At 42.3% G+C, this 27,570-nt stretch overlaps 2 protein-coding genes and 1 long non-coding RNA gene across 11 annotated transcripts in view; 1 reads left to right on the top strand and 2 right to left on the bottom strand.

Annotated features, from left to right (window-relative positions):
* Positions 1-289: 289 nt before the first annotated feature.
* Positions 290-8,727, bottom strand: otx1 (orthodenticle homeobox 1). 2 transcript variants are annotated; one of them, XM_047350693.1, is made up of 4 exons: positions 8,708-8,727; positions 3,701-3,890; positions 3,254-3,405; positions 290-2,028 (listed from the first exon to the last, which is right to left on the bottom strand). In XM_047350693.1, the coding sequence occupies exons 2-4, from the start codon at positions 3,795-3,797 to the stop codon at positions 1,282-1,284; spliced, it is 996 nt and encodes a 331-aa protein (XP_047206649.1). In that variant the 5' UTR covers positions 3,798-3,890; positions 8,708-8,727; the 3' UTR covers positions 290-1,281. The 2 variants fall into 2 exon arrangements, with proteins under 2 accessions (XP_047206649.1, XP_047206648.1); XM_047350692.1 differs by lacking the exon at positions 8,708-8,727 and adding an exon at positions 5,670-6,345.
* Positions 7,182-12,872, top strand: LOC124858621. The gene is made up of 3 exons (XR_007035887.1): positions 7,182-7,916; positions 9,932-10,155; positions 10,331-12,872. It is a non-coding gene; the product is annotated as an uncharacterized LOC124858621 (long non-coding RNA).
* ehbp1 (EH domain binding protein 1) overlaps positions 8,984-27,570 on the bottom strand; it is a 175,073-nt gene continuing 156,486 nt past the window's right edge. For all 8 annotated transcript variants that reach the window (XM_047350685.1, XM_047350683.1, XM_047350687.1 and 5 more), the window contains 4 exons: positions 22,762-22,861; positions 21,862-21,935; positions 10,311-10,425; positions 8,984-9,965 (listed from right to left, as the gene is read on the bottom strand). In XM_047350685.1, coding sequence (XP_047206641.1) covers positions 9,875-9,965; positions 10,311-10,425; positions 21,862-21,935; positions 22,762-22,861 — 380 coding nt within the window. In that variant the 3' untranslated portion in view covers positions 8,984-9,874. The remainder of the gene's footprint in view (positions 9,966-10,310; positions 10,426-21,861; positions 21,936-22,761; positions 22,862-27,570) is intronic.

Here is a 27,570-nt window from a genome sequence, read left to right as displayed (position 1 = left end):
AGGAGAGACGTTAGTGTTTCAATTTAAGGGAGGGAGGGAGGATTAAACAGCCGCTCTCTAACATGCGTTCAAGGCTTGTTTTAATTACACACTAATTTGCATTTACCTCGCTATAATTAGAGAGAAACAAAATAAACAAGCCTTTAAATAAAACTGTGACTAGTTCAAATGGCAGGAAACAGCAGTGGAGATTTTGTAATTTGCGTATGTACAAGTATCTAGAAAATGAAATAAATGAAGAAAGCGCCCCACTGGGAGCCAAACTCAGACAGAATCCACTTATGAAAAATTAATTTTGACTTAAGGGATCTTTATTGGATGAATATGTATGCAGGTGGGGTTGCCTTTAAGATACATTCAACATCTCACTCTCTTTTGGAGCATTAAATCCACATTTACCCTCCAAAAAAAAAAAAAAAAAAAAAAATTACTTTGACTCAATAATCAAGCCAAGTGCTGCGGTTCAAACATGTCCGATATTACCACAATGCTCAAGAGAGGAGATCTAGTTGGAAAACGTAAAGGCTGGAATAATGTCTGGATCCGGTCAGAAGCCTTTTTTCTCTCTCAAATCCAAGACATCTCAATTTTTTCCATTTTTTTTCTGAATAAAACCACGTGAAAAAGCTAAACTTCATGGCCAATTTATCATCTTTGGAATATTTAGAAAGATTTACATACTGGGTTTTTTTTTTTCCTCCCAAAGTTGTTATAAACAATTTCAAATTGAGAAAAAGAAAACAACTAAACATGGTCACTGTAACTGACCCAAATAGATATTTACATATTTCAGCTCCTCGCTGTAGCTGACTAAAAATCTCTGTTGTCCTAAAATAACAAATTTGAGAAATAAAAACTGTACAGAATTTGATGGGTTTGGAGGTAAAAGGGGCATGGCAGACAGTTTGTTCCCGTCGGTGCACCAGAGGGGAACATATTCCTCTCATCCAGAGGGCTGGTGGTCAAAGGAGTTTGTTGAAATAACTTCTGTTATTTTCGTAAAACAGTTTAAGCTCCTCCACATTTTATAAAGCCGCTCGTCATCGTCACAAAGCTCCTGCTCCCGAGGCTCAACTCAACAATATATTTTTTTGTGTTTTTCTCTTTTAAGATACGGAGGACAAGTGGGTGGAAAAAGCTGTTCGACTGCTGAGCATCCCTGCTGCTTTCGTTCTGTTATGGTTCATAAATTCTTTGTTTTTATAACAACCAACAAACTAATCTGGAAAAGTGAAATGAAAGAAGAGGGAGCAGGAAGGGAAAGGGCCAAGAAAAGGCTGATCACAAGACCTGGAACCTCCAGGAGGCCTGGTCTTTGTAGTCCAAGCAGTCCGTGGCATTAAAGTTGAGTTTCCATGAAGAGGCTGCAGTCTGCTCTTTGTAATCCAGGCAGTCAGAGGAGTTGAAGGCCAGGCTGGAGCCCCCGTAGGCCTGGTGGTGGTGGTGGTGGTGGTGCCCCGACGACTGGCTGATGTGGTGGTGCGGGTGGCCCGGCATGGAGGACGCCGTCATGGGGCTCAGCTGGTGGGGGTGGTGGTGCGAGTGCATGGGCGCCAGGTAGGACCCGCAGTCCACGCTGCTGAAGTAGGAGCTGGAGGGGGCGGGGTAGCCCTGGCCGTAGCCCGGTGTCTGGTTGTAGGACATAGGGTAGGAAGTAGCAGCAGCAGCAGATCCCGACATTGAACGCTGCATACAGGAGGCATTAGACGGAGGTCCGGGCTCTGGAAGTGGGGCAACGGCAGGAGCAGGGGCGTTTCCTGGAGAGATAGCAGGGCTCCAGATGGAGGAGACTGTACTGATGGAGGTAGAGGTGCTGCTGAGCGCTGCAGGACCAGTGTGGTTGGTGGATGAGGTGGAAGAGGAGGAAGAGCCCGTGCTGGAGACAGCAGGAGGGGTGAACTGGCCACTGCTCTCTGATCCAGTGCTCTCCCGAGCTGGAGACGACTTCTTCTTAGGCGGCCTGGCTTTGGCACTGCTGCCACTCTGCTGCTGCTGGCGACACTTGGCCCTCCTGTTCTTGAACCACACCTACGACCAAAAAACACCAGGCAGGAGTTAACAACCTGAGCATGTCATGAGAAAAAAAAATATGAAAGAAAAAAACTCCTAGGCCATGCTGGGAGTACATTATGGAGGAAAATTGAGGGTTATTATCCATCAAGGTTCATTTCCACCTCAACCCCTTAGCTTGGATCAGCCAGGGGTCTAATTTCATACCTGGTAGACGGCTCTAAGATAACAGGCTATTGAGTTTCAGCACACAGTAGGGTAACTCTAGAGCACTGAGAGGGTAGGATCTTGTCGAGCATTTTGTTTCACAAACACACATTCTGAAAATAACTCAAACTGTGAGACAGAGGCCTTGGTTTCCCCCCATTATGCCTTTTAAGAGTAGTATTTGTTTGGCATTGTACTGGTGCACTTCAGTGTGTGTGCAGTATTCCCAGGGAACGTTCTTATAGTTCCTACATATCAGATCAAATTACATCATAAACATCAGCCAGTGATAAATACATTAAACAACAAATGCAATTTATTATGAATTTTCTGTTATCTGAACTAAAATTGTGTGCAGGTAACCAAGTTAAACCAGCTGCTCATCTAAACTAGCAAACCTCACTGATTTTAAAAGGTGGTTGTGGTATTTTCCCAGTAACTGAGCCAGTGTTTTATGGGCCATTAATTAATTTAGTCATAATTTAGGCTTTTATTGCTTTACAGATTAATTACTTAGCTCCTTAGAGAGTGTCAAATCACAAAATTAATCTAAAATATTAATATAATTTCCTCATTCAGGTCTCTAATACTTTATTTAATTAAATATTTTTAAGAATATTTAGTAAAGTAATTCTGTGACATTTTTTTGCGCGAATAGGACGAAAATATTAAAATACCGGACGGTTAACCGCTGCTAGCTAGCTAAAGTTAACTGCTAGCTAATAAATGTTCTAGAATAAATGACGTCACTAACGGTAAAATCAATCTCAGGACATTTCTGCTCTTTGTTTCACGTTTTTTAATCTGATAATTCACAACAATTTAGAAATATTATTTAGCAGCGAATTGTTGCATGTAAAAGAATAAAATAGGTTCATTATAAAGTAAAAATAACCTAAATTACAATTTTGATTTAAGGTCAGAGAATCGGCAGAGAATAAACCGCCTGCTTGTTTTATTATTATTATTTTTTTTAATTCAACGTATTTAGTTTTTTTTTTGTTTTTTTTAACTTTGGTAGTTTGTTTTAATTTACCTGGACTCGGGACTCCGGCAGGTTGATTTTCAGCGCCACCTCCTCCCGCATGAAGATGTCTGGATACCGGGTTTTGGCGAACAGAGCCTCCAGGACGTCCAGCTGCGAGCGGGTGAAGGTGGTCCGCTCCCTCCGCTGCTTCCTGGGAGTCGCTGCGGGAAAACAGACACGGGCCAAGAGGCACGAAACACGGTCAAAAAAAGGTGGAAACACGGTGGATATCACAGAGTGTGATGAAGTCGGACATGGTGAAATGGAAAGTAAAAACCGAGCTATATGAACTAGTTTAAGTTGAGTTCGTTCACACTGCCAGGACAGCTTTAACCCGATTTAAATTATATTATGTTCACCATCAAACTTCAGGCCGAATCGTAGAGTAGTAGTTTAGGGTGATCTAACTGCACCCAGGAGCACATTAACAGTGTTTGGACGTGCCGGGGCTCCTACCTGGGTATCCCACCGAGGGGTGCAGCAGGTCCATGGCAGCGCCGCTGAGCCCCAGGCCATTGACCCCATAGGGGGGCTGTTTGAGGTAGGACATCATGCTACAGGCGGTCACTGCTCCACCCAGCTCAGGCCAGTGGTTCAGCTTCCCCCGATGCTGCAGCTTGACGGAGCAGGGGACCGATCCAAGTCACTGCGCACACAGGGAGAACAAGGATGATGATAATATCACAGTTTAACATAAGTCTAGTCAAACCAAAGCGTTTTTGCATGAAATGAGCCTTACGTTTAAATTAATAATTCAATTCCATTTGAAAATACTTTCCCAAAGTGGAATTAAATGTTGTTGTAGCTCAAAACAAATACCAGATAACGCGTTAATTGATCAAATTTGAGCAAAAACAAATAAATATAAAAAATAAAAAACATTTTTCTGTGGGCCTGAAAGACAGAAAGCACTAATTAAATACAAACGCAGTTATAAACATCTTAATACCTGTTTTTATGCCTCATTAATCATAACGCGCACTAAACAAAAAATATTATAAAAAGAAAAAAAAAAAAAAAAGTGGACGAGTCTCCAAAACACATCATTGAAAACAATTGAAGAATAAAAGGATTTACAATAATATCTCCATTTTAAATTGTGAAAGCTCAGGGGAAGAAAGTGGACTGAGTGGAGCTGCAGGTACGGATGATGTAAAGTTGTCGTTTCTATCTCGTTATACCAGCATTTATCTCTATTTAAAAGGCTGTAATTATCGACATCCATGCGCGCATTTAGTAACTCTTTAAAATTTGATTTTCAAGTGACAATTATTTAGAGTTTAGCGCTTTGTGCACATCTTGTTTAAAAAAAAAAAAATACACGCACCGCCCTGCAAAACAAAAATCCTGGATCGTTCAGTAAAGTCAATTGAAATGATTTCGTCTAATAAAAGCAAAGTTTCAGAATAAAACTGCAGCCAGCTGAGTCAAGCTCCAGTGTGTGTGAGTTATGGTGTGTTTTCACCACCTCGACCAAACAAACACTTGCACATTAATTAGAAATATGCACAGATTCTGGAGGTGTTTGGTATTTTATGAAGATCATAACTCAAGCCTTTCTGCAGAATCGTTTTATTTCTGCTCGTTGCATTTTCTCCACGGCTGCAGCCAGCTGCATTAAAACGCCATAACTCCGTCCTAAACATGCCGTAAATCAATCTAATTAATAGAAATAACTCATACAAACCACATTAAAAATTGTACATATTTACTCCAAAGAAATTATTAATTAGTAGATATGTTGTAGACGCTGTAGTTATTAAATTTACTTAATTCTAATATTAACAAGCAAATCTAAATATTTGAAACAATAAACTAATTTACTTTTGCATCCATAGAATAAAAAAAAAAAAAAAAAAAGGTTAGATTTTCACTCTTTACTCCTCATCTGAACCAAAACACGCAAAGAAGCGTGAATTAAATTAGCGCGATTATTTTCCAACAATGAGGCCCTAACCGACCGAACCAAAACCCAACTAACCCAACGTGTATTCCAGCGCCGGCAGGTCAGAGAAAGACGACATCTCGGTGAAAATGAACTCCATTAGAATTTAGATTAGACCTCCGGGGAGAGAGAGTGAGCGTTTCACAAGGGCTCTTATCAGGGAAATAAATTAACAAAAACCAAAACACGCCTCTGCAATTATCTACCGAGTGCTTCACACACTTTAATGGCCAACTGCGCTCAGTTAAACAACTCCAAAAAAAAAAAAAAAAACTCAAAGGGAAGAAGTGGAATTGAAATATGAAAATGATCTGCACTCTTGGAGGAAAGCTGGAAGTCCTTCACAGTGCGGGATTAATTGATAAATCTGCGGGAGATTCTCACGGATGAAAATTCAATTAGTTTCTGTCGCTTTAACTCAAAGACAACCAAAACAAAAAATAGTTCGAGTTTAATTAAAGTATTAAAATAATACTTTACCTTGTTTCACTCACTCCTTCCTTCTTTCCTCCCGAGCCCTCGGACCACGAGAGGCGAGTAAAATTATCCAGCAGGAGGAAGTCTGCAGAAGAAGTCGCAGACTTGCTCAAAACCAAACAACAGCGCGCAAAGCCAGCGGCATCACGGATAAAAAAGGCGCAGACAGCTCAGCGCGTCCTCGCTGCGGTTCCGGGCGTTTTTACAGCCGCACAAATCAAACTCATTTGCTTTTTTCAGGGGGGCTCGTCGTCGTCTGTCAGGCTGTTAAAGGTGATTTCTAATGGAGACGGATGGAGATTGATCACCTTCTCTCCGCCCCGCGCCTCTATGAGCGGAGGATCACCTGCGGGATCCGCCTCCCGCAGCCAATCAAGTTGAGCTGGTGGACGTGACGGACGGGGCGGGCCGCCAATGGGCGGGGATGCGGCCAGAGGAGAACACCGCCCAACCTCCACCCCTTCCACTGCACCTCATCCACCAGCCGATCCCGGAGAGCAGGGGAAGCTCGGAGCGGTTTTCTAAAAGATGGAAACGATTCAGAGGCCTGCAGGAGCGGCCAGGCCTGCGCTCTGCTGTGCGCCAAAAGGAAGAAACTGCATTTATAGGAAGATACTTGCAAAGAAGATGTGATGGGAAACTTCAAATAAAACTAAACATATGGGAGTTTATTTTTATTTAAACTTAATGCCTCCGTTATTGTTTAAGGGTCAGATCATCTGCAGGTCTTATCTCCAGAATTTAAAAACAGGAAGACATTTTTGGGAGAATTTGGCTTTCAGAGACTTAGAACAGCTTCTGGGTTGTTGGTTCCCCACACGCTTCATTTGATCTCCTTTTTAAAACTCAGTTGTTTTTCATATTTATAAAAAAAGTGGAGTGATAAAACCAGGCGGAGAGAAGTTTAATTTATCCATCTTGATTTTTATTGATTCCCCCCCCCCCCTCCCTTTTTTCCCTCTCCACACACTTACACACAGAGAGAGACAAATCTCATGAATATTAATGAGGTTTAATCCCCATTTAGAATTACATTTGTGGATGGTTGACGTAAAGTTTAATAGGGAAAGACCTCCAACTCACTGCGGAGGAATGGGGGGAAAGAAATCAGCAGAAGCTGCGTCGCATCCCGTTTCAGTTTTAAAAAGCAAAACCTTTTAAGATGAATGGGTTTAAATTTTCTGACCTTCTTATTGGTGAAGGTCAACAACGGGGAGAAAAAAAAAAAAACGATTTACATTGGTGAACCTCTAAATTTAAATAAAATAAAATAAAGCCAGGTACTGGGGTGGAAATCGCGTCTTTACGCGTTAAAGCTGAGCATAAATGAGCAGAAACACAGATAAATGTTGCAGGTTGTGTGTTGAGGCCTGCAGTGATGCTGCATGAAAGGAGGCGTTTAATAGGGCGCATTTTACGCACACACACGGGATCAAATCAGATCAAAATCAGACATGAAAGAAGCAGGGAAAAAATGAAAGGTGATTTAAAAGAGGTCAAACCCTTTCCCGAACCCTTTTCTGCATTTTAGTTCTGAAGTCCAAGCAGTCAGAGGCCCGCCAAAGATCCAAATACCAGCACCCCTCCTGTTCACAAGCGCACACACACACAGAGGCTCCGTTAAATTATGCAAAAAGGCCATTCAACAAATATGGCCTTCCCAACACAAAAGAGACGGCTTATTCTGACATCCCCCCTCACATTTCTAGTTTTCCTCTTCCTTTCTCGGTGCGGGACCTCCAGATAACCCCCCCTGAACAAGTATCAAGTTATCAAGTTGCACCAAGCTATTTGTAATAAGAGTATTTTGTCTAATCCCACATTGCAGTTGAATTTTCTTAATGCTGAGCTGGTAAAGCCTGGGATTAGAGCAGAGCAGAGGAGAGGAGAGGAGGGGGGGAGAAAAGTTTTGTCCCTTCAGCCGGGAGGATTTCAAGAAGCGCGGATCTGCGGGGATGTTGTCGGTGCTTCTTAAAACCATGATGCATAAACCTCGGAGTGGCTTGTTGCGGGAAGCTTCCGTCCCGCCGCACGTCGAGCCGGAGTTCTGTCCCTCAGGTGCGCCTCTCACCGAGCCGCGGAGGCCGAGCGGCGCGCAGCACCTGTGAGGCCCGGGAAAACGTAGCGGAGCTCCCGCAAATCAGGCGCTTTTTACGGAAGAAAGGAGACTGGATCCAGATGTTTGCCCCTCTTCCTGCTGCAGCTGGAACATTGATCAATTCTCCATAGCCAATGAGTGATGCCGCAGAGGTAAGAAACAATCATTCCAGGTATTTAATTCGCTTAAAATATTTTGGTTATTATTATAGCCCTATGATTTTTTTTTTTTTAATCCCATCAGCGCGTTTCAAATGAACTATAACAAGCTTAAAACTTCGATAAATCCAAAGGAAAAAGTAAAGTTTGGTGCATCAATAACTCTGTCTGGAAATATATATATATAATATATATATATATATATTAAAGACAAATGTTTGTAAATGCTTGAACTTAACTCGAAGGGACAGTCAATTATTTTTAAGGTTTAAACACACAGAGCGTAAAACAAAGCGCCTCCGGGGACGCACCGCGCGTAACGTGCGCGCAAAAAGTCGGTCCCAAGCAGAGAAGAAACAAATCAGCAAATTAATTTGAAAAGTATCAGAGAAGCCGAGGACGTCTGCTGTCACAACCGATTTCACAGCTTTAAGCGCGGATAGGAGGGCTGCCTGCGGGGACGGAGAGGAGGGTAAACCCGCGCTCATCCTGCGCTTATAGCCCCGCTTCGGGGGCCACATTTCACAGGTCAGCTCGGTTCGGCGTCTGCCTGTGCGTCAGGGTATTAGTGCAACTTAAATACCGTCAATTTAAAAAGTATATATAACGGATGTAAAGTTTCCTCGGTCCTGTCCAGGTCGGCCCAGCGTCTCAGACGCGCTCAGCAGCGGCCCAGACGGAGGGGACATCCGCTCCGATATAAAAGGATATAAAACATCTCCTTCAGTGGAAACTGTACACTTAAAATAAAACCCCAAACGCCCATTTAACATAAAAACACCTACCGCAGGAGTCTTGCTCAGAGGTCCGACTAATAAAAGGCGACAGCGGCCACTTCCATCCGCCAAAATGCGCATTTTATTAAAATGAGCCCAAAGTAGACTAACAGTCCAGCTGGGATCATACTGAACAGGAGGTTAAACCTACAGATAGAGGGGGGGGGGGGGGGGGGGGGGGGGGGGCTTTCATATCAGATGACTAAAACAAGGACATTTAAAACATTCACCTTTTAAAACAGAAACCCGCTTTGACTGGTACAAAACACTCCACAAAACTTGTTCTGAAGTATGAAATCATAAAGACTTTATTACTGGAGACTTGGGTTATGACTGGAATAAATAATCAGATACATGTTCACAGGTAAAGGACATGTGGAGCTCTACGAGATGCAAGTGGAAGCATATTTTCCTCCTCTTCTGAAAACAATAAATAGGAACCAAAAAGTTGCTGAGCAAAAACGCACATGAAATGTGATGGGATACTCACTCACACGCAGCTTATAGGACAAACCACAATAAATAATATAGAAATCTGCTGTTTCAGACTGCAGTGATTTAAAGGAGGATGTGGAAAGCAGATCGTGGATGAAAATATACAAGAATTATTTTTTTCTTTACTATTTCTTTTGGTTTGAAGCCAAGACAATAAAAAATAAACAATAGGAAAGATTTACATGAACAGTAATGCAGTTCAGATATTTTACAAGTTAAAAAGTGATGCAACTAAAAGTCAAGTAATAAAGAACCGATCTCTTTTTTTCTGTTCTTTTCTTAAAAAACGTATTATCTGGAGATGATGATGGAACCCAGCTGTGCTGTACCTGGTGTCCACATTCAGCCAAAGGAAGCTGTGCTGCAGCATCATTACAAACATCACCCTATCTGCTCTGCGCTCGTCTCAAAGAGATATTTATATTACATAAAGGTACCATTTTTAATAACCTTGAGTTAAAATGAACAAAAAAAAAAAAAAAAATCAAAGTAGAACCGTGAGTCCGCATAAAGTTGGTGCAAAGTTTCAGTCTCTGCTGTTAATTGGACTAAAAACCTCGTCAGGATTCCAAGAACTGACAGAAATGTCTAAAAGCTGCTATCAAACAATAGTAAAAGTGAGAATATTCATGATGATACATTTCTTTTATCGGCTACAGTTGTTGGTTTGTTCACTGATGATCACTGAAGGACACACTTCTCCTCTTTCTTTGCCATCTTGCCTTTGTTCTGCTCCAGCGTCCTCTCCAGGTGCTCGTCCTCTGCCTCGGCCCTGCGGACGACAAACATCAAAAGATCAGAAGTCTTGAAGGGGCTGTGTGTGTGTGTGTGTGTGTCAGTGTGGTGGGGGGAGGCAGACACAGGTAACGCTGTTGGTGCCATGGTGGCCTCGTGCCAGGGGCCACGCTCTGACCTTTCACCCTCCTGGCACCACGGATCTGGAAGGGATCCCACCCCTGCAGGTGAGCTGCAGGCCAGGTGGAACACTGTAGACTCAGGAACACTTTCTGGGAGGATTGTCAGGAAAAACGAGCAGCAGAGGCCTGAAAAACCTCGACTGCTTCAGACTGCTTTTTCTGTAACATTTCCATTCTTGATTGTTCTGTCAGTAACTTACTCTTTCTCCTGGGCGTCCAGGTCCCTGACCAGTGCATCTCGTTTGTTGACCAGTATGACCAGTTCATCCAGCAGCAGCTGCTCTCGTCTCTTCTGGGCTTCAGTTTTTTGCCAGTCTGCAAAATCAGAGGAACATTCAGACTTTGAGACACCCAAAGATATTTTGACACCTGAAGGAAAAAATGTTATTTAATGACCCTTAAAACCTGCGTCTCTAAAAAACCCAACATCTTCAATGAAAGTATTTCTGTACACTTTCTTCAGGAGTTCAGACCGTTCTGCAGAAAACCAACAACATGCTGATTAAAGCTCCTCATCATCTTCTCCTGTTGGACTGAGACCAGAACAGCTCTGAGGATGGAGCAGTGTGTGAATGGGACCCGTATGGGACATGTAAACACTCTCCATCAGGTTCTGTGTGTGCAGAGGTAATGCGGTGACCTTGTTAGGTTATTGCACAACTTCGTGATGCTCACAGAGATACAAAGGTTCACATTCCCACAGCACCATGCTGCCACTGTCAAGGCCCTGATTATTAATCAGAGAACAACTGGAAATGTTGGATCAAACAGAACTTCTCTACTCAGTTGTTTTTTAGCCTGAAACAATGAAATGTTTTAGTCACATTATGATTAAGGTAAACATCTTTGGTTGAAACTTTTTAAACAGTTCTTTCATCTGAATGTCACCTTGGAGAAAACTGTTTCCTCGTCTGTTCAGTTAAATAAACAAACAAGCAGGTGAGCCCCTGACGCCAGTCCTAATTCTCCAGGGTCTTTCCAGGAAGGGGCCCCACAGGGCCCAGGTGGGTCCCTGATCCAAATCCCCTCAGCCTCCCTCTGGAGGAGGGGGGGGGGGGGCTGCCAACAGGAGAGCACCCACTCCCCCTGGGGCTCAAATATCCGCCTGCCGCCCTCGGATCTACGCTTAGCCAACACCATGGCAGCGCTCCTCCCTCCCTGTATCCCTCCACCCCTAAAAGCCTAAAACATTAGTGTCATTACAACATTTCTGCACCATTTCAACAACTGCTCTACATATTTATCCTGCAAAGACTGAACAACATGTGTGGCACATACTTTGAATGAGATCCGACTTTGTTCTGATCACAGAAGTCGCCTTGTCTCTGCTGCTCAGATAAAGAACACCAACACTTGAATGTGCAGATTTATTCAGCTTTCGCACAGCTTAAGGAAGGCAGGAAATCTGCAGCTTCTCCACCACTCTGTGTGAAGAAGTCCCCCCCACCACAAACCCTCCTTCGTTTCATCCTAGAGAGAATCCAAACACAGCTGAAGCGCTGCGTGACTTCTGTAGGCCAACTTCTCTCTATCAATATTTAACCGGCTATTGATCCGAGAGGAAAAAGAATGTTGTGAAATGTCAGTCCCAAAATAAGTGAGCTTTATTAAAAATAAATATTCCCTCCCTTCGAGTGAAATTGCAGCAGTTGGACTGTGTGTGTGTGTGTGTGTGTGTTAGAGTGTCACGCTGGGCCCAGTGTGTTGGTCCTGAAAGGTCTGCACTCTCTCCATTGGCCCTGCTAGTCCCTTTGAAGTCAGCTACGGAGCGAAACAAACACAGTCCCAATATTTGGCTCTCAGCGTTCCCGTCTTCTTGCCTTGTTCTTTGGGCTTTTTTCACTTCATAAGAAGCAAATTTACTCCCCACCCTCTGTGCGGAAATCGTCAAACACTTAATAAATACGTCTGAACTTGCTTCTGAACATTGTGTGGGTTGCCCTTTTTTGACACAAGTGGTAATTTAGGATACAGAGAAACTGGGACAATCAGTGAAACAGAGATGAGTCATCAGATTTAGGCAATTGTGTGACAGGAATTTGTGCAGCCAGATCCATAACTCTCCCACAGCGTTCCCCGATAAGCCGGCTCACAGAAAGGAAAAAAATTAATTTTTACAACCCTCATTTAAAACCACAGAAAAGTTGATAATTCCTTCCTCTTCCTTCACAGCAACAGAGAGCCAAAAAGCCAAATCCTGGTCGAATCTTGAAGGGGTAAGAAGCAGACTGTGGGGGGGTGGGGATTACTGCTGTCAATCACATGGTGCAGGGACCCGCCCCCCTCATTAGGAAGGTAAACAATAAAAAGAGTCGATGAGAGACGTGACCAGGCAACACTAGAGCGGGGCAGGCTGGGTAACCAGAGACAGAGGAACAAACAAAACACCCTGCAGGCACTCAACCCCCCGACTCCACACCCCCACATAAGCTCCGCCCCCTCCATCAGAGTGCGAGAGAGAGGGAGAGAGAGTCAGAGGTAGAGGGAGGTTAAAGACTTAGGAGGTGTTCAGATGAACCTCACCGTGCACGCCTAGCGGTTACCATGTGAGCCTGCTCATAACACACAAGAATGTGCTGGCCCAAATCCGTACAAAACCCTCTCTCCCTCCATCCCCGCCTGCCTCGGCTCTCACCGGCACTAAATTTATTCAAGATTGCAAAGTGGTCCAAAGCTGCGTCGCCTCAAAGCCGGGCGAGACCGCCCGACATGCAGCTGCCTGCCTTGTTCTCCTTCTCGTACTAAATATGACAACAAAACGTTAAAACGTTTGAGCAGAGATCTCCTGAGACTTTTACACCCACAAGCACTAAAATATAAACGTATCCCCCGTCATTTCTTTGTCGTTCCTCTTTCCGCTTTATTCTGTTCTGGAAAAGGCCCCTAAAAGCTGCTCTTGGCTAAAGGCCAAATGGAATAAAGAGACAAAAAGTGTCACCAAAGGAAGAGAAAGACAACAGGCGAAGGAAAACGTCTGGTAAATAAAAACGGATTCTTCCGCTGTGTCACAAGCAAAGGTAAAGAAGTAGAAAACAAACCCTGAATTCAATGTTTAAAGGTTAGAAAAATGAAATCAGGCCTTAATCAGTTTCACATAAAATCATTTCAATGACTGATTCAGTTTAGAAAAACCTGAAATAAGCTCAGAACTTTTGAACTGGTCTTAATCGCTCCAATGCCATTATGACAATAATACTTTATATTAATTGATCCTGAGCAGTAAAACTGCTTGTGATCCAGGAACGTGCAAGTAATCAAAAAAGCTTTATTAAAGTCAATGAATTTTACAGAAAATCGCAAGAAATAAATAAACTGTGTTCTGTTGAGTTTTTTTAAGGCATTTTTACGTGTTTTAAGTAGTAAATTAAAAAAGATTCATAAACCAAAAACTGAAAAAGAAAACTTCCATTTAATAAATAGATTTTACACAAAAAAAAAACCCGGTAAAATGATCTGATTGGTGATCTGCGGGTAAATAAGCTGTTAATGGTTAATAAAAGTTACTCATGTAACCAGTGAAGTTGCACCAGTGAAGTTGCACGTCACTAAATCTTGAAAGAAGAGTTTTTTTCTAAAAAACAAACTTTATCGATGCAGACACTAACACATGTTTGAGAATTGTCCCATTAATGCAGCTAGTTGAACCTTAATTTCAAAACGAAGGCTGTTAACGATGAGAAATATGAACAATTATTCCTCAATGATAATCCAGAAAGCATTCTCATCCAGACATTAGATTAGATTGATAAAAATACCACAGTTTTACAATATTTACAGAAAACAAAACTGCATCACAGGATCTAATTGATTGGATTCAAAACTGAAAAGCAACAATTATTCCTACTGTTGCTAAAATACATTCATAATTACAGTTATGATACTGTGATTTTTCACCTTCCATTTAGTTGTTAAAAACTAAATGAAACTATACACTGACATAAACAATAATCTAGGATAAACACTGTTAACTCAGATTAGATTTCAATCAGAGTAACAGCAGGGTTACTCTGCTGTTTACAGAGTAACCCTGACAGTTTACTAGCTGGTTAGTTAGTCAGGACGTCTGCTCTGGTAGAGCCTGCAGTCAGCCACCAAACCTCAACCTTCATCAGAGTAATGAGTGGCGCTGCTTTAGCTTGTACACCAGAACAATGACCCTTTCAGCGAGGTGATTAGCAGTCGCCAGCAACAGGTGGGGGAGGTGCATCGCTACACTACTCTGCTTCATAAAGCCAAAGAAGACTGTAGGAACAGTATGAAGAAAGCCACTTAAAACCTTGCTGGAAGTTGATGAAGCTGAACCACCTGCAGGATTTCAGCACCTGTTCCACTACAGCGTGTCATTTATAACATTCACCACTGGAAGGTTCACGATCTTTTAAAGCACAACTACAATGGAAGGTAAGCAGAGGATGTGATGAGAAGATTTAAAATGATAGGAGAAAGATATAGTTAATTTTAATGTTACATCAACTAATAACAGCCTGGCAGCAGGCCGTCTGCATGGGGCACTCAGTCCCTAACTCCCCATTAAGACACTTGTTATCTTTGGTTTCAGTCAACTCACAGCCCTGAAAGAGTCGGGACATCATCAAAAGTTGCCCATGTGATAGGATTGCACAGTGCACCTAATCAATCAGGGTCTGAAACGCACCGCCCCGACGTGTTACAAAGCCCAAATAGATTTACAAATGACGTGGTGTGTGTGTGTGTGTGTGTGTGTGGAAAGGGATAAGCTCCTGCATAGGATTACATATTGATTTTAAACATATAAAAAAAGGCTTATCATATCAAACCGTAACAGGGAGAACTCGCGGTCCCGGCTGTGCATAAATCCCTTTTCGACAGCGAGAGGGTGTCCACTTTAAAACATACACACAGGCCCTTGAAGCGAGCCAAGACACCACATAGGTGTGAATCGGTAAGCAGATAAAGAGGGCATAGTGGATCAATTTTGTGGCAGGGAGATGAGTGTGGCATACAGATGGCATTTCCCTGCCTGGCATCACACCAAGATGGTACAAGGAGGTGGCCATCACTGAGCATGCTCATAAACGACATCATCACCAGGCTGAAAATTTCCGCTCGCCCTGATGTTTCAATCAGCAACAGTTGCTCTTTGAAACCGACGCTAAATGTCAGAGTTTTACACAGCATCTGCATCAGATTGCACTTTATTTTCACACTGAAGGGGCTTCACTGACCTGTGTGAGACGCTCTGATGCTGACATGATAAAAATATCATGCTCTGCTCTGATAGTAACACTGTGTTTTGTACCTAAAGAATGAGGTCCCCACCATATACTAATCCTTAGTAATACTACGGTATCACAGTATTTACAAAAAGTTTTACAACAGAAGCAAAGCATGATATAAATGCTGTTATTTAAATCAGAAACTTAATTATTACTTCTGCTGTCAAAACAATGTAACATTCATGTACTCACTCAAAAGTGAGTACACCCATCACATATTTGTAAATCTATCTTTTCATGGGACAACACTGAAGATATGACACTTTGATACAATATAAAGTAGTCAGTGTTCACCTTGTCTAACCGTGGAAAACATACATCCAAAAATGTCTACACTCTTGGCAACAAAAGTGAAAAGTGAAAAGGTTTCAAATTGTGCCCAGATTTTCATATTTTGTGTGCCCACCATTATTTTCCAACACTGACTTAACTCTATTGGACATGGAGTTCACCAGAGCTTGGGGTCATTATCATGTTTGAATACTGCCCTGTGGCCCAGTTTCCATAGGAAGGGATCATGCTCTGCTTCAGTATGCTCCAGTACATGTTGGCATTCATGGTTCCCTCAGTAAACTGTAGCTCCGCACAGCCGGTAGCACTCATGCAACCCCAAACCATGATACCCTCACCACCATGCTTGACTGTTGAGAGGACACATTGTTTTGGTACTCCTCACCTGGTTACTGCTACACATGCTTGACTCCATCTGAACTAAACCCGTTTATCTTAATCCCATCAGACCCCAGGGCATGGTTCAAGTAATCCATGTCCTTAGTCTGCTTGTCTTCAGCAAACTTTTGCAGGATTTCTTGTGCATCATCTTCAGAAGAGACGTCCTTCTGGGAAAACAGCCACGCAGACCAATTAGATGCAGTGTGCAGCGTATGGCTGAGCACTGACAGGCTGACCCCCCCCCCAACCCTTTCAACTTCTGCAGCAATGCTGGCAGCACTCAAACTTCTATTTCCAAAAGACAACCTCTGGATATGATGCTGAGCACATGCACTCAGCTTCTTTGGTCAAACATGACAAGGCCTGTTCTGAGAGAACCTGTCCTGTTAAACTGCTGTATGTTCTTGGCCACCATGCTGCAGCTCATTGTCAGGGCGTTGGAGGTCTTCTTAGCCGTGGCCATATTTATGTAGAGCAACAAGTATTTTTCTTCAGATCCTTAGAGAGTTCTTTGCCATGAGGTGAGAGGTTGAACTTCCAGGGACCAGTATGAGAGAGAGTGAGAACGACAACACCGGATTTAACACACCTGCTCCACATTTACACCTGAGACCTTGTAACGTGTCACATGACACCAGGAAAGGGAAAATGGCTAATTAGACAAAATTGGGGCATTTTCACTTTGGGGTGTCCTCACTTTTGTTGTCAGCGGTTCTGACATTAATGGCTGTATGTTGAGGTATTAAGCTGGACACTGACTACTTTACATCGTATCAAAGTGTCATGTCTTTAATGTTGTCCCATGATATAATAAAATACTGACTTTAGTGATATACTGTGTGTAATGTAATTTTAATACATAAGCTTAAACAAAAACCTTTAAATTGACAGCCTTTAAACTAACCTTTAAATTAATTTTCCTGTTTGTTTTCAGGCAAACATTCCTGCTGCACAGAGTATTACAAGGATAACAAACCCAAAACAGCCCAGTTTGTTATGCTTGTAAAAAAAGGGAGCATTCTTTCAGCCAGCTGACCAGCAGCAGACAGCAACAAGCAGGCCAGGGGGAGTACAACACAATTCAATGCTGTAAACAGCTAGAGAAAACTCTGGTCACTAGGGGACTTACCCTGGTGTCTCAGAGGCTTTCTGCTTGAAATGGTTTTGAATCGTAACCTTTGTAAGACTGTGATATACCCTGATCCGGGTAGCGAGTCCCTGCTGGATTCATTCTGGTTCTCAATGTGCTGCAACTTCCTCTTCAGAGAGGAAAAACATTTACCGCCCCACCGGTACTGGTAGAGAACCTTAATATATAATGTGTCATTGTCACCTTCTGACCTAAATCTAAAATGTTTACATTTTTAGAGAATCCTTTCATGATTGGTTCCTTGTTTGCATATTTCCTCCAGACTTTTAGCGGTTCTGCAGGCTGGCCTGCACAGTTGGTATATACTGCAGTCCAACCCGGTGTGACTGAAAGGTTGTGACAGATGGAGAAATGTTTGACTGACTGCAGGCGTAGATTTTTCTCAGCAGGGTGTGCGAGTGTCAGGGCAGGTGTATCACAGATGTGTTTTTCTCTCACCTTCTCTCATCTCTGTCTGTCTGTGTCATTGCCTGGCCAACCAAATCACCAATTACTCGCCGCCCCGGCCACTGCTCAATAGACCTGCCTGAGCACCAAATAAAAGCTACACACCTGTGTGCTCACACGTACACACACACACAGAGGGGAAAGAGGTGGACACAAACACACGGATGCTGACAGATCCTCGCACATCGGCAGCTTTCCTGCCAGCAGCTCGGGACTATCTGTGGCTGCTGCAGAAAAGGACGAGCCGGTGAATGTTAAGTGCCTCCCTTAGGGAGGAAGAGAAGGCCGGCTGATAAGTTAGTCAACTGCAAACCCAACAAGTCCACATGAAGGCAGCAAGGAAGGCAGCGACACGACACACAGCACCTCTCCACACAGTATCTCTGCTCTCACACCTTGACACACACACACACACACACAGACGGGCAGAATGACAAATCAGACAAACCCAACATATAAAGAGGTGTCTACTCAGAGGAGCTCACAGCCACTCAGCAACGCATATTTAAAACGACAAAGCGCCTGAAAACTCAGCTCGGCCCTAAAACACAGAACATCCACACATTGACAGGAGCTACGCCGACACAGACGACACCAGAACGTTTCATCGTGAACCTGAATGGAGGAGTTCACATTAGCTGAACAAGTTGCAGAAATCTGAGTTTAATTCTAAAAATGATCACAAACATTAGGTTGAATATGTTTGAAACAATCTGTTAATCTGTGTGACTTTTGCATAATGGTCTGAACAACGAGGCATTTTCTGGCTTCAGAGGAAAATATTTTAAATTCCTTACAACAGTTATAAGAAACCAAAGCCATGTGATGTAGGACACGTTTTCTGCCCGTCTGAGCTATGAATTACCAGTAAGGCGAGGCAGCAGGAAGACTTATCTCGGCAAATATGTGGAATATTCAGCTGAACATTAGAGTGGGACATGTCATGATCTTTAGCCAGCAAAACAAAAACTATTTGACCAAAACCTTAATGAAACCTAAACAGTAATTTTCTGAATATGGTCAAAAAATATCCAAAAGCTGAATCTATTAGTAAGAGCCAAATGTCTCTTAAAGTTTAATTGTTGAGATGGTTGAATGTTTTTAAAGCTGGTCTTACATCTGCACAATGTGTCTGAGACCAAAGACGTGTGTGAATGTTTTACTGCATCCACCCAAATATGACCCAGAAAATGGATGCAGCAGACATGGATAGGAAACATGCAGCAAGTCAACATGGATGGAGGCTGTGCAGCTCCTGTTTAGAGACGCATGTGTGCTCATCCTCATCAACCCCCACTCTGCCTGGACCCCTTTCTTGCTAATTACAATTGATTTAATATGGAGCAGGTAGCTTATCAGTTGCCCGCTGAAATTACAATGGCTGCCCAAAGGCCGGGAGGAGCGGTAGGGTTTGTGGAAAGAGGGTGGCGGCGGTGGTCAATGTCGAAAAGCAAAATCAATTAGCATTGATTGGCAAAAGGTTCATTTTCCCACAGAGGATGCAGTCGAAGGGGATTAAACTTCCCTGGCCCCCCGACAACTTTGATGCGACACAATGGCTGCTTTTTCTGTTTGTGGTGTATTTAAACAGGCTTTCAGTATTAAAACTGCTGTTTTTCATTGCAGACCCTTTCTCAATGCAGCTGTGGCTAGATTTCAAATCAGGCTCCAGCCAGTCAGGTCTGGCTCGGAAACAGATAGCATTGATCAGGTATCACAGAGTGAAATCCCTCGCATCTTAATCCTCGAGAAACAGACAGAATTTAAATGGTTCTGCTTCAGGCCCTAAATGAACAGGGATCAAGAGCCAACATCTGGATAAAGTATGAGCAGGACTCCAAACAAAACACACAAACAATGATCACTTTAGTCTAGACATGGGCTGGTTACCAGTACCAAGGTGTGTAAAGGTTTTAAACAGTTTTCTGTCATACAGTTCCTACAGTTTAAAGTTGTTTTAATGCCAGAGCGCTCGGTGTTTTCTCCAGCTGTGGAGAGCATAAAGTAAAGGCCCCACATACAGGTACATGCTAAAAAAATGTGAATATTGTTAAAAGGCTCAATATTTTTGGTCACTCATTTTAGAAAGTGAAACTTGTATAGATTAAATACAGAGAGTGAAATATTTCAAGCCTTTATTTCTTGTAAGTTTGATGATTATGTCTTACAGATAATGAAAACCTGAAATCAGTGACTCAGAAAACTACATCAGATCAATAAAAAGGATATTTTAAACAGAAATGTCAGGCTTCTGAAAGTAAGTTCATTTCTATGGATTCTATGGATACTTGGTTGGGGCTCCTTTTGCATGAATTACTGCATCAATGCAGCGTGGGATGGAGGCGATCAGCCGGTGGTTCTGCTGAGGTGTAATGGAAGCCCAGATTGCTTTGATAGCAGCCTTGTTGGTTCTGGTGTCTCTCATCTTCTTCTTGACAATACTCCATAGATTCTCTTTAGGGTTCAGGTCAGGCCAGTCTGCTGGCCAATCAAGAACTGAAAACACATCATGGTGATGGAACCAGCTTTTGGTACCTTTGGCAGTGTGGGCAGGTGCCAAGTCCTGCTGGAAAATCAAACCAGCATCTCAATAAAGTTCATCAGCAGACGGATGCATGAAGTACTCTAAATGGCCTGGTAGATGGCTGTGTTTACTTCAAAAAACCCAGTGGACCAACACCAGCAGGTGACATGGGATCTTCACACTAGACTTCAAGCAACATGGATTCTGTGCCTCTCCACTCTTCCTCCAGACTCTATGACCTTGATTTACAGATGAAATGCAGAATTTAATTTAATCTGAAAACAGGACTTTGGACCATTGAACAGCAGTCCAGTTCCTTTTCTCCCTAGCCCAAGTAAGGCGCTTCTGACGTTGTCTTTGCTTTAGGAGTGGCTTGACATGAGGAATGCAACATTTGTAGCCCATGTCTGGTATCTGTCTGTGTGTGGTGGCTCTTGATGCACCAACTCAGTCTACTCCTTGTGAAGCTCCCCCAAATTCTTGAATGGATTTAGCTTAACGGTCCTCTCAAGGTTATCCCCGTTGCTGATGCACCTTTTCACTACCAAAACTTTTTTCTTCCACTCAACTTTCAATGAATATGCTTGGATACAGCACTCAGTAAACAACCTACAGTTGTGTCTTCCCCTCCTTGTGGAGGGTGTCGATGAGTGTCTTCTGGACATCTGTGCAGTCACTTGTTGATGATTGTGTACCCTACTGACCCAACTGAGAGACCATTAGGGGCTCAGGAAACCTTACAGGTGCTTTGAGTTAATCAGCTGATTAGGGTGTTGAGTCTATGAGTTTCCCATATTTCACAATATTCAGATTTTCTGAGACACTGAATTTTGAGTTTTCATTATCATCACAATTACAAGAAATAAAGGCTTGAAATATTTCACCCTGCAATGAATCTATACATGTTTCACTTTCTGAAATGAGTGACAAAAACATATTAACTTTTCACAATATTCAATTTTTTTTTAGATGTACCTTAAACTCCACAAGAACAGAAAAACATGTTCTCTCCCCCAGGACTGCAAGAGCAAGATGACATTGTTCTGCTCTTGCTGCAATGGTTTGGGAGCTGTTGCAACTTGTACTTGACAGATTATCTGGGCAGAGGAGGTGTAGTTATCACACTGGTGAACGCAGCGGGAGGGACCAATGAGGACTTCCCATGGGGTTCTACAATTAAGTTCTCATGAAGTATGAAATGTCCTCGCCAGAGGAAATAGTCTTTTTCTAAGAAATTTCTCTGTTTTTGTGGATTATGTAGAGGCCTTAACACAGCATTGCCCCTCATCCACCTGTTGCTGAGCACTTCTAGTCAGGAGGCTGAAAGAAAGCAGCATTTCTTTTAAGCAGCTCTACCATAGCAAAGGGTCTGGTTAAAGAACCAGCTAATGCAGCATTAGTTAAAACAGTAAACATCCATATATTATTTAAGCACCAGTAGGAATAATTCTTGCTTTCCTGTTTAAAATAGAAGCAATTAGATCAGGTTCGATATTTTGGGATAAATAACATAATACTGTTAAAATAGTATTTTGTTTAATATTAATGGCTACTCTGGTCTTGCTCATATCTTTCATCAGTGATTGTTTCTTCTATCAGAACAGTGAAATGAGTCCTATTTCTCAACACGACCAACTGAGAGGTATAATCCAGCTGATCCGTCCACAAACTGAGACGGTAACTGATTTTTCTGGGTGTCTTACCCTCGATGGCCAGCATGGCTCTCAACTCTCTGTTCAGAAGCTCAAATCGTCTCTCCAGATCGTGCTCTTTCTCCCTGTGGCAAGTTAGAGCGAAAACACACACACACAAAGTTCATCAATATGTTAATGACTAAATCATTAAGTACTTAAAGAAACCTGCAATAAACATCGATTCAGGCACTTGCCCGAACCTTCTCCCGCTTTGCATTAATCTACTGCACATAACTGATACTCATGGTGCACTCACACAGCCCTGGGTCAAACTGTGTGTTTGGAAAGAAGAAACGAGGAATTGCAGGGAAGTGTGGTGACAGGTACGTGTTTTAACTCTATGTGAGGCTGATGTGTGTCTATGCAGCTCAAATTGAATTCTTTCCTCTTTCAGCCATATTAAAAAATGAGCTAATTCGGCCCCTAATAGAATTTGTCCTTCACAGCCGCCTTTTCTCCTCGGCCCCATAAAGAGAGAACAGAAAGGGCTAATAATCAGCCCTTCTGTCAATTGGCCACTTTAAAAGCCTCTCCTTTCCCACGATATAATGTGATTATGAATACTTCAATCTCCCAGCCACTCGCTCTCTTTGAAATCCTGCAAATGAGGAAAAAGCCAGTGTGTGGCAGGGTGTGTGTGTGTGTGTGTGTGTCTCCACCTGTCGCAGCTGACCACATACAAAGAGACTAGAGATAGAGTGGCGATTGCCACATTTCTATTGATTTCATATCCTTTCCACATGTAAATCAATGAGCAGATAGACAGAGGGGCTGAATGGAGTCAGAAGAACACTCCGGCTTCAATGAGTTTCATCCAGTGGTTTAATACTGACGAGATGTTTCCAGGATTTACTGTATGAAACAACAGCTTTACATTAACAGAACAATAAAAAGAAAAGGTGTACATACAGCAGAGAGAGCTGGTTCTGTCTCCTGATGAGGGCGTTCTTCTTGTTGACCAGCATGAACCACTCCTGCATCATGGCCTCTTCCTCCTCCTTGTTGTTGCCTAAAAAACAAAACAACAAAACCTTTATCATCACATCAACAACTTGCAAATCTTTGTAAAAGAAAGCCGTCGGCTGAACCTACTACAGACTCAGCATGTCTGTTCCCTTTCTCTCATCTACGTTCTCTATGTCAACATTCACACACTTCCCTCCACGTCGATACAGCTTCAATCTGGGCGGGATTAACTCAGCGATTACCGTCAAGCGTCTTTAAAGAGCAAAGCCTCTCACTGTAGAGGAACACATATCCTACCAATCAACTCAGCGGGCCTTAAAAAAATAACCACAAAAAACCATGTCTCTGGTACTCTGCCATTTAGTGGAAGACTTCAGCACTCAGAGAACTAGTACGGCTCAGATGCATAGCTAATGTAAGCTTTGCCCATGCCTGGAGCTAAAGCTCCATGCGGTAACTTACTTACAAGCTATTATGGGATGCGAGCAGCTGATACAGACACAGCACATCAAATGGGGAAACCTGAAATGTCAGAAAGAGCCTCACACTTGTCTGACAGGAGCTTTTGAAAACTATATGATCCGTCTGTAACGAAAATGTTCCAAAACATGTAACAGGATAGCAGGGACACCTAAACTTGTTCCATACGTCAGAAATATTATTTCTCTTTGAAAATATGAATTTAATATGTTCTACACTGTGCATCTTGTCACATTTCTCAGTGTGTTGGTGTAAAATTGGCACAAGGGTTTAGTGGCACTCTAGATTAGGATTGTTTTAGAGTGTTTCCCGTTCCTGTTCAATATAGATTTCTGGTTTTCTTTGAGGTTTTACCTGCTGATTTTTTCTGTCTATATTCTGGCAAAAAAACTACTGAAGTCAGTACAGTCAGCTGGCCTTTCCCTGATAAGAACGACAAATTCATCTGTTTGGAAAATATTTCTGATCGTGTAAAACATGGACAGTCATAGAGCAAGAACTAAAAGAGTTCTCCTGGTAATGGAAGAGCTACATGTCAGCTGACCGCAGGCTCTACCTGAGCAAGTATCCTAACTTTTTAAGCAGCTAATGTCAGCTTATTATTATGACATCATTATATGAAAAGCTGAACAGCAAAAGGTCCAATATTCTGTGCAATGAGCGTTGAAAACTACTACCAAGACTACTGAGTGGAAATCAAAACAACTATAAAGAAATGTTAGTTGACCTAAAAATAACAGGTAATAAATGTGTTGCAGACGGTAGGAATAATTAGTTTCTGTTTTAAATATATGCAAATAGATTTTATTCTAAACATTTCTGTGTAACTACAGTAACATTTTTACTTCAGGTTGTTACAGTGTAAGAATCTCCTATTGGGGCAGATCTAACTGGAAAACTGTTCAAATCTGATGAGAACCTGTGAAATACATTTTGCCGCTTGAAAAAGAAAAGCATCTAAATACAATCCATGAGGTATTTTAGTCGGACCCCCCCTCTATACACACCGCTATTCATTACCAAGCACAGGGAGTATTGGGCCACAGCATTACTGATGACAAAAGGCGGGCACGTGGATTTGTGCGTGGACACCGGTGAGTGTGTGGACATTTGTGATACTCTGAGCCGGCAGATGTATGAAATTTCATTTAGGAGGAGATGGGAGTGGAGGAGTGAAAGGAAAAAAAAATGAGCGAATGAAAAGGAAGCTTCAGGATTTAAGCGGAATCGGGAGCTCGTGGATTACTGTAGTCAACTTTGAAATGGACGACACTCGGAGGGGGGATAAAGCCTGTGCTGACAGGTCATTGTGCTGCCTCGAAGTCAAATAAAACAAGCAAATAATAATGGCAAATATTAAGCTCCTGTGACATTGTGGCGAGGCGGGTTGGAAGACGAGGGGGGATTATAAAGCTATATCCCCCACCGCTAACCAGCCAGCAGCTATCAGCCAAGCACCCACTGTATTTCATGAAGACAGGGAGGAGAGGGAGAGAGATAGGAGGGGAGGGTGAGGGATGGAAGAGGGAGGAGAAAGGCAGGGAGGTCAGAGGAAAAGTGGGATAAAGGAGAGAAGGGGGTAGGAAAGAAAGGTTAAGAGGAAGGAGAAAGGCAGAGAGAGAGGGAATGGAAGGAAGGAGGGTAAGAGTAAGCAGGTAAGGAGAGAGATGGAGGGACGAGCAGGGCACTCGACAGCTGCGCAGCATCCTCCTCTCCAAGGTTGACCACTGACCTCCAGATACCAACTGACTGAAAGAAACAGAGTTGAGTTTGAAAAAGACAAAAGGACCATGTTTGTAGCCACACCTAAACTTTTCATTCGATCACAACATCCATGAACCCAACACTCAGCGGCTGTGGTTCAAAGGCATGCTGCATTCAGCCATCGGCTGGTGGAGCGATTCTCACTATATGCTAACCTGGGGTAGAAATACCATGGATTCATCGAGCTAAAACACAAAGGTAGCAACAATCAGTCCTGCTGAAATACATGATAGTTACAGTTGGTAAAATAAAATTAAGTTTTTCTCAGTTTAGAAGTCGCATGTAGAAGCTTGGACTGATGTGTTTCTTTTTCATAAAGCCATGATGTTCAGAGGCATTTCTAAGTGACAAACATTGCGTGAACTTAACACCAGATGTACAACCAAAGAAATCAAATCACACAAAGAAATACAAGGAAATAAGTCTACAAATCAAGTTAAGGGTAAAAACTGGAATTACACATCAAGAAAAGGATGTGGGAAAAGGTGTAGAAAGCCAAGAAATCAGTTGAAGTCTGTCAGCATTTAGGAATCATTGTTTTTGATATACTCAAAAACCTAAGGGTTTTTACAGCAATTTCCACCTGAAATTACATACCTTAAATAAATCAAGGATAGCTCCACAGTTATAAGGCCTACATGCAAACCTTTGGTACCTGTGTAAAGGGTAAAACGTAAAAAAACATTTTTCCAGTGGAACCACTATTGTAACTGTTACTATGTCTGATTTAACATTTTTGATCCTCGTCAAAAGGTTTTTCTAAATGAACATTGCAAAACACCTAGGAGAACCCCCAAGTTGCATTCATCCACATATTCATTATAACTGCAGCAAATTTGGACTGAATAAGTTGAAGCATATATGTTCCACTAAAGTTTTAGAAGGAAATTTGCCAGGCGGAAATGGCAGATAGGCAAAGGTGCCAAAAATTTCCCAAATGTGTTTTCACCTCATAAAAAAGAAATGAAAGGAAAATAAAAGGAGAAAGGGAATCTGGTCAAATAAAAGTGCTGATTTCCATTGCAGGAGTCCTTCTGCATATGAAATAGCCTTTGGTTATGACATTTACCCTGTGTATCATCAAAACGTACAGTTTCAAACATAACTGGAAGCTATCTGAGTAGCGCGCAAGCTAGCAGCCGACGGACAGCAACCAGTAGACTGTAATGTGTAAGCAAATTACATCACCAGAGAAGGTCCTAGAAAGATAAGTTATGCCTTGTTAGAAAGGTGAGTGTCTCTATTTTGTTATGATATGAGACATGAGAAGGTGCTGCAAAGAGAAAGGTGCTTTTTGTACCGTTTAGTTTAGAGAGTCAGCAATGTCTGAGGGACCTTAATATGTCATCGCCTGTGTTTAAGTTGCTGTAAAACTAAAAGGTATTTGTGCGAAACTGATTTGGGGAATTGTTTTGTGAAGATTAAAGCCTAATCTTGAAATATATTAAGAAAAAAAAATTGGTGAATTTTTACCTAGCTTTATAGACCGCCAAAAAGGGTCGTGGCCTAGCGGGCCCGCCGGTGGGCTCGTCGGGTTTAAGATGTTAATATTGACTGGGAACCCATAAAATTGATTCTCTTACCAAAGCATTGTAGAATGGTACAACTGGTAAAAGCAAAGAGTCCTTCAGAAGTCTTACTGTTGCAAAACCTATTAATAGAAATGGTTACAGATGCATTTTTAAACTTCTGAATGTTGCAGTGAGCACCGTTGGAGCCATAATCTGGAAGTGGATAGAACATCATTTCACCATAAACTGGCCAGGAGCCCCTCCTATATTAGAGTCAAGGAGCACTCATAGAGCTACAGAAAGACCTGGGAAGAGCAGGTACAGTTTTTTCCCCATGAAAACAACAAGTAATTCACTCAACAGCAAAGGCCTCTACGCAAACTGACTGCACAAGACTCCACTGCTGATGAAAGAGCCTGTTGAAGTTTTTTTATGTTTACATAAAAAAGCTCCAACAAGCTGTCTCTTGTTGAAGCTGGGAGAATATAGTCTGGTTCAGGTGAGCCCAAGCCTGAACTCTGTGGATTTCATTGAACACAACATGATTGGTGGCGTTGCACATCATTCCCAAAACACCATGCCAAATGTGATGGATGTGGGAACATCATGGAGTCTTAAAACATATAGTACTGGCAAGATTTATATAACTGAAGACAGGATGAATGGAGAAATGGACCAGGACATTCTTGATTAGAATCTGTAGATGAAACAAGTGTAAATTTCCCAGCAAGACAATAGCCAACACACAGCCAAGGAAACGCCTAATTGGTTTCAAAGGAAGAAAATAAATCTACCAGAATGGCCCACTTATTTGCCTGACTTGTATCCAAATGAAAATCTATGGGAAGATCATTAGATGAGAGTGGACCAAAAGGAGCCCTAGAACTTCAGCATACCTTTATTCCAGTAAACAGTGCTTACCACTAAACAGCATTTCCACTCTTTGTCATTTAATAGGAATATTTATATTTTTTTGAGAAATGTTAAAACCCCATGA

The sequence above is a fragment of the Girardinichthys multiradiatus genome, chromosome 22 (genome assembly GCF_021462225.1).
Source record: "Girardinichthys multiradiatus isolate DD_20200921_A chromosome 22, DD_fGirMul_XY1, whole genome shotgun sequence".
NCBI lineage: Eukaryota > Metazoa > Chordata > Actinopteri > Cyprinodontiformes > Goodeidae > Girardinichthys > Girardinichthys multiradiatus.
Note: the sequence above shows the minus strand (reverse complement) of the source record. Positions and strands in the feature narration are given on the sequence as shown.

Bases quoted from the DNA above. Each gene is read 5' to 3' on its own strand.
- otx1 (XM_047350693.1), bottom strand. From the start codon at position 3,797: ATGATGTCCTACCTCAAACAGCCCCCCTATGGGGTCAATGGCCTGGGG. The intron at 3,406-3,700 runs GTAGGAGCCCCG...GTTTTCCCGCAG, and splicing joins CCCCTCGGTGGGATACCCAG to CGACTCCCAGGAAGCAGCGG. The intron at 2,029-3,253 runs GTAAATTAAAAC...TTTTGGTCGTAG, and splicing joins TGCCGGAGTCCCGAGTCCAG to GTGTGGTTCAAGAACAGGAG.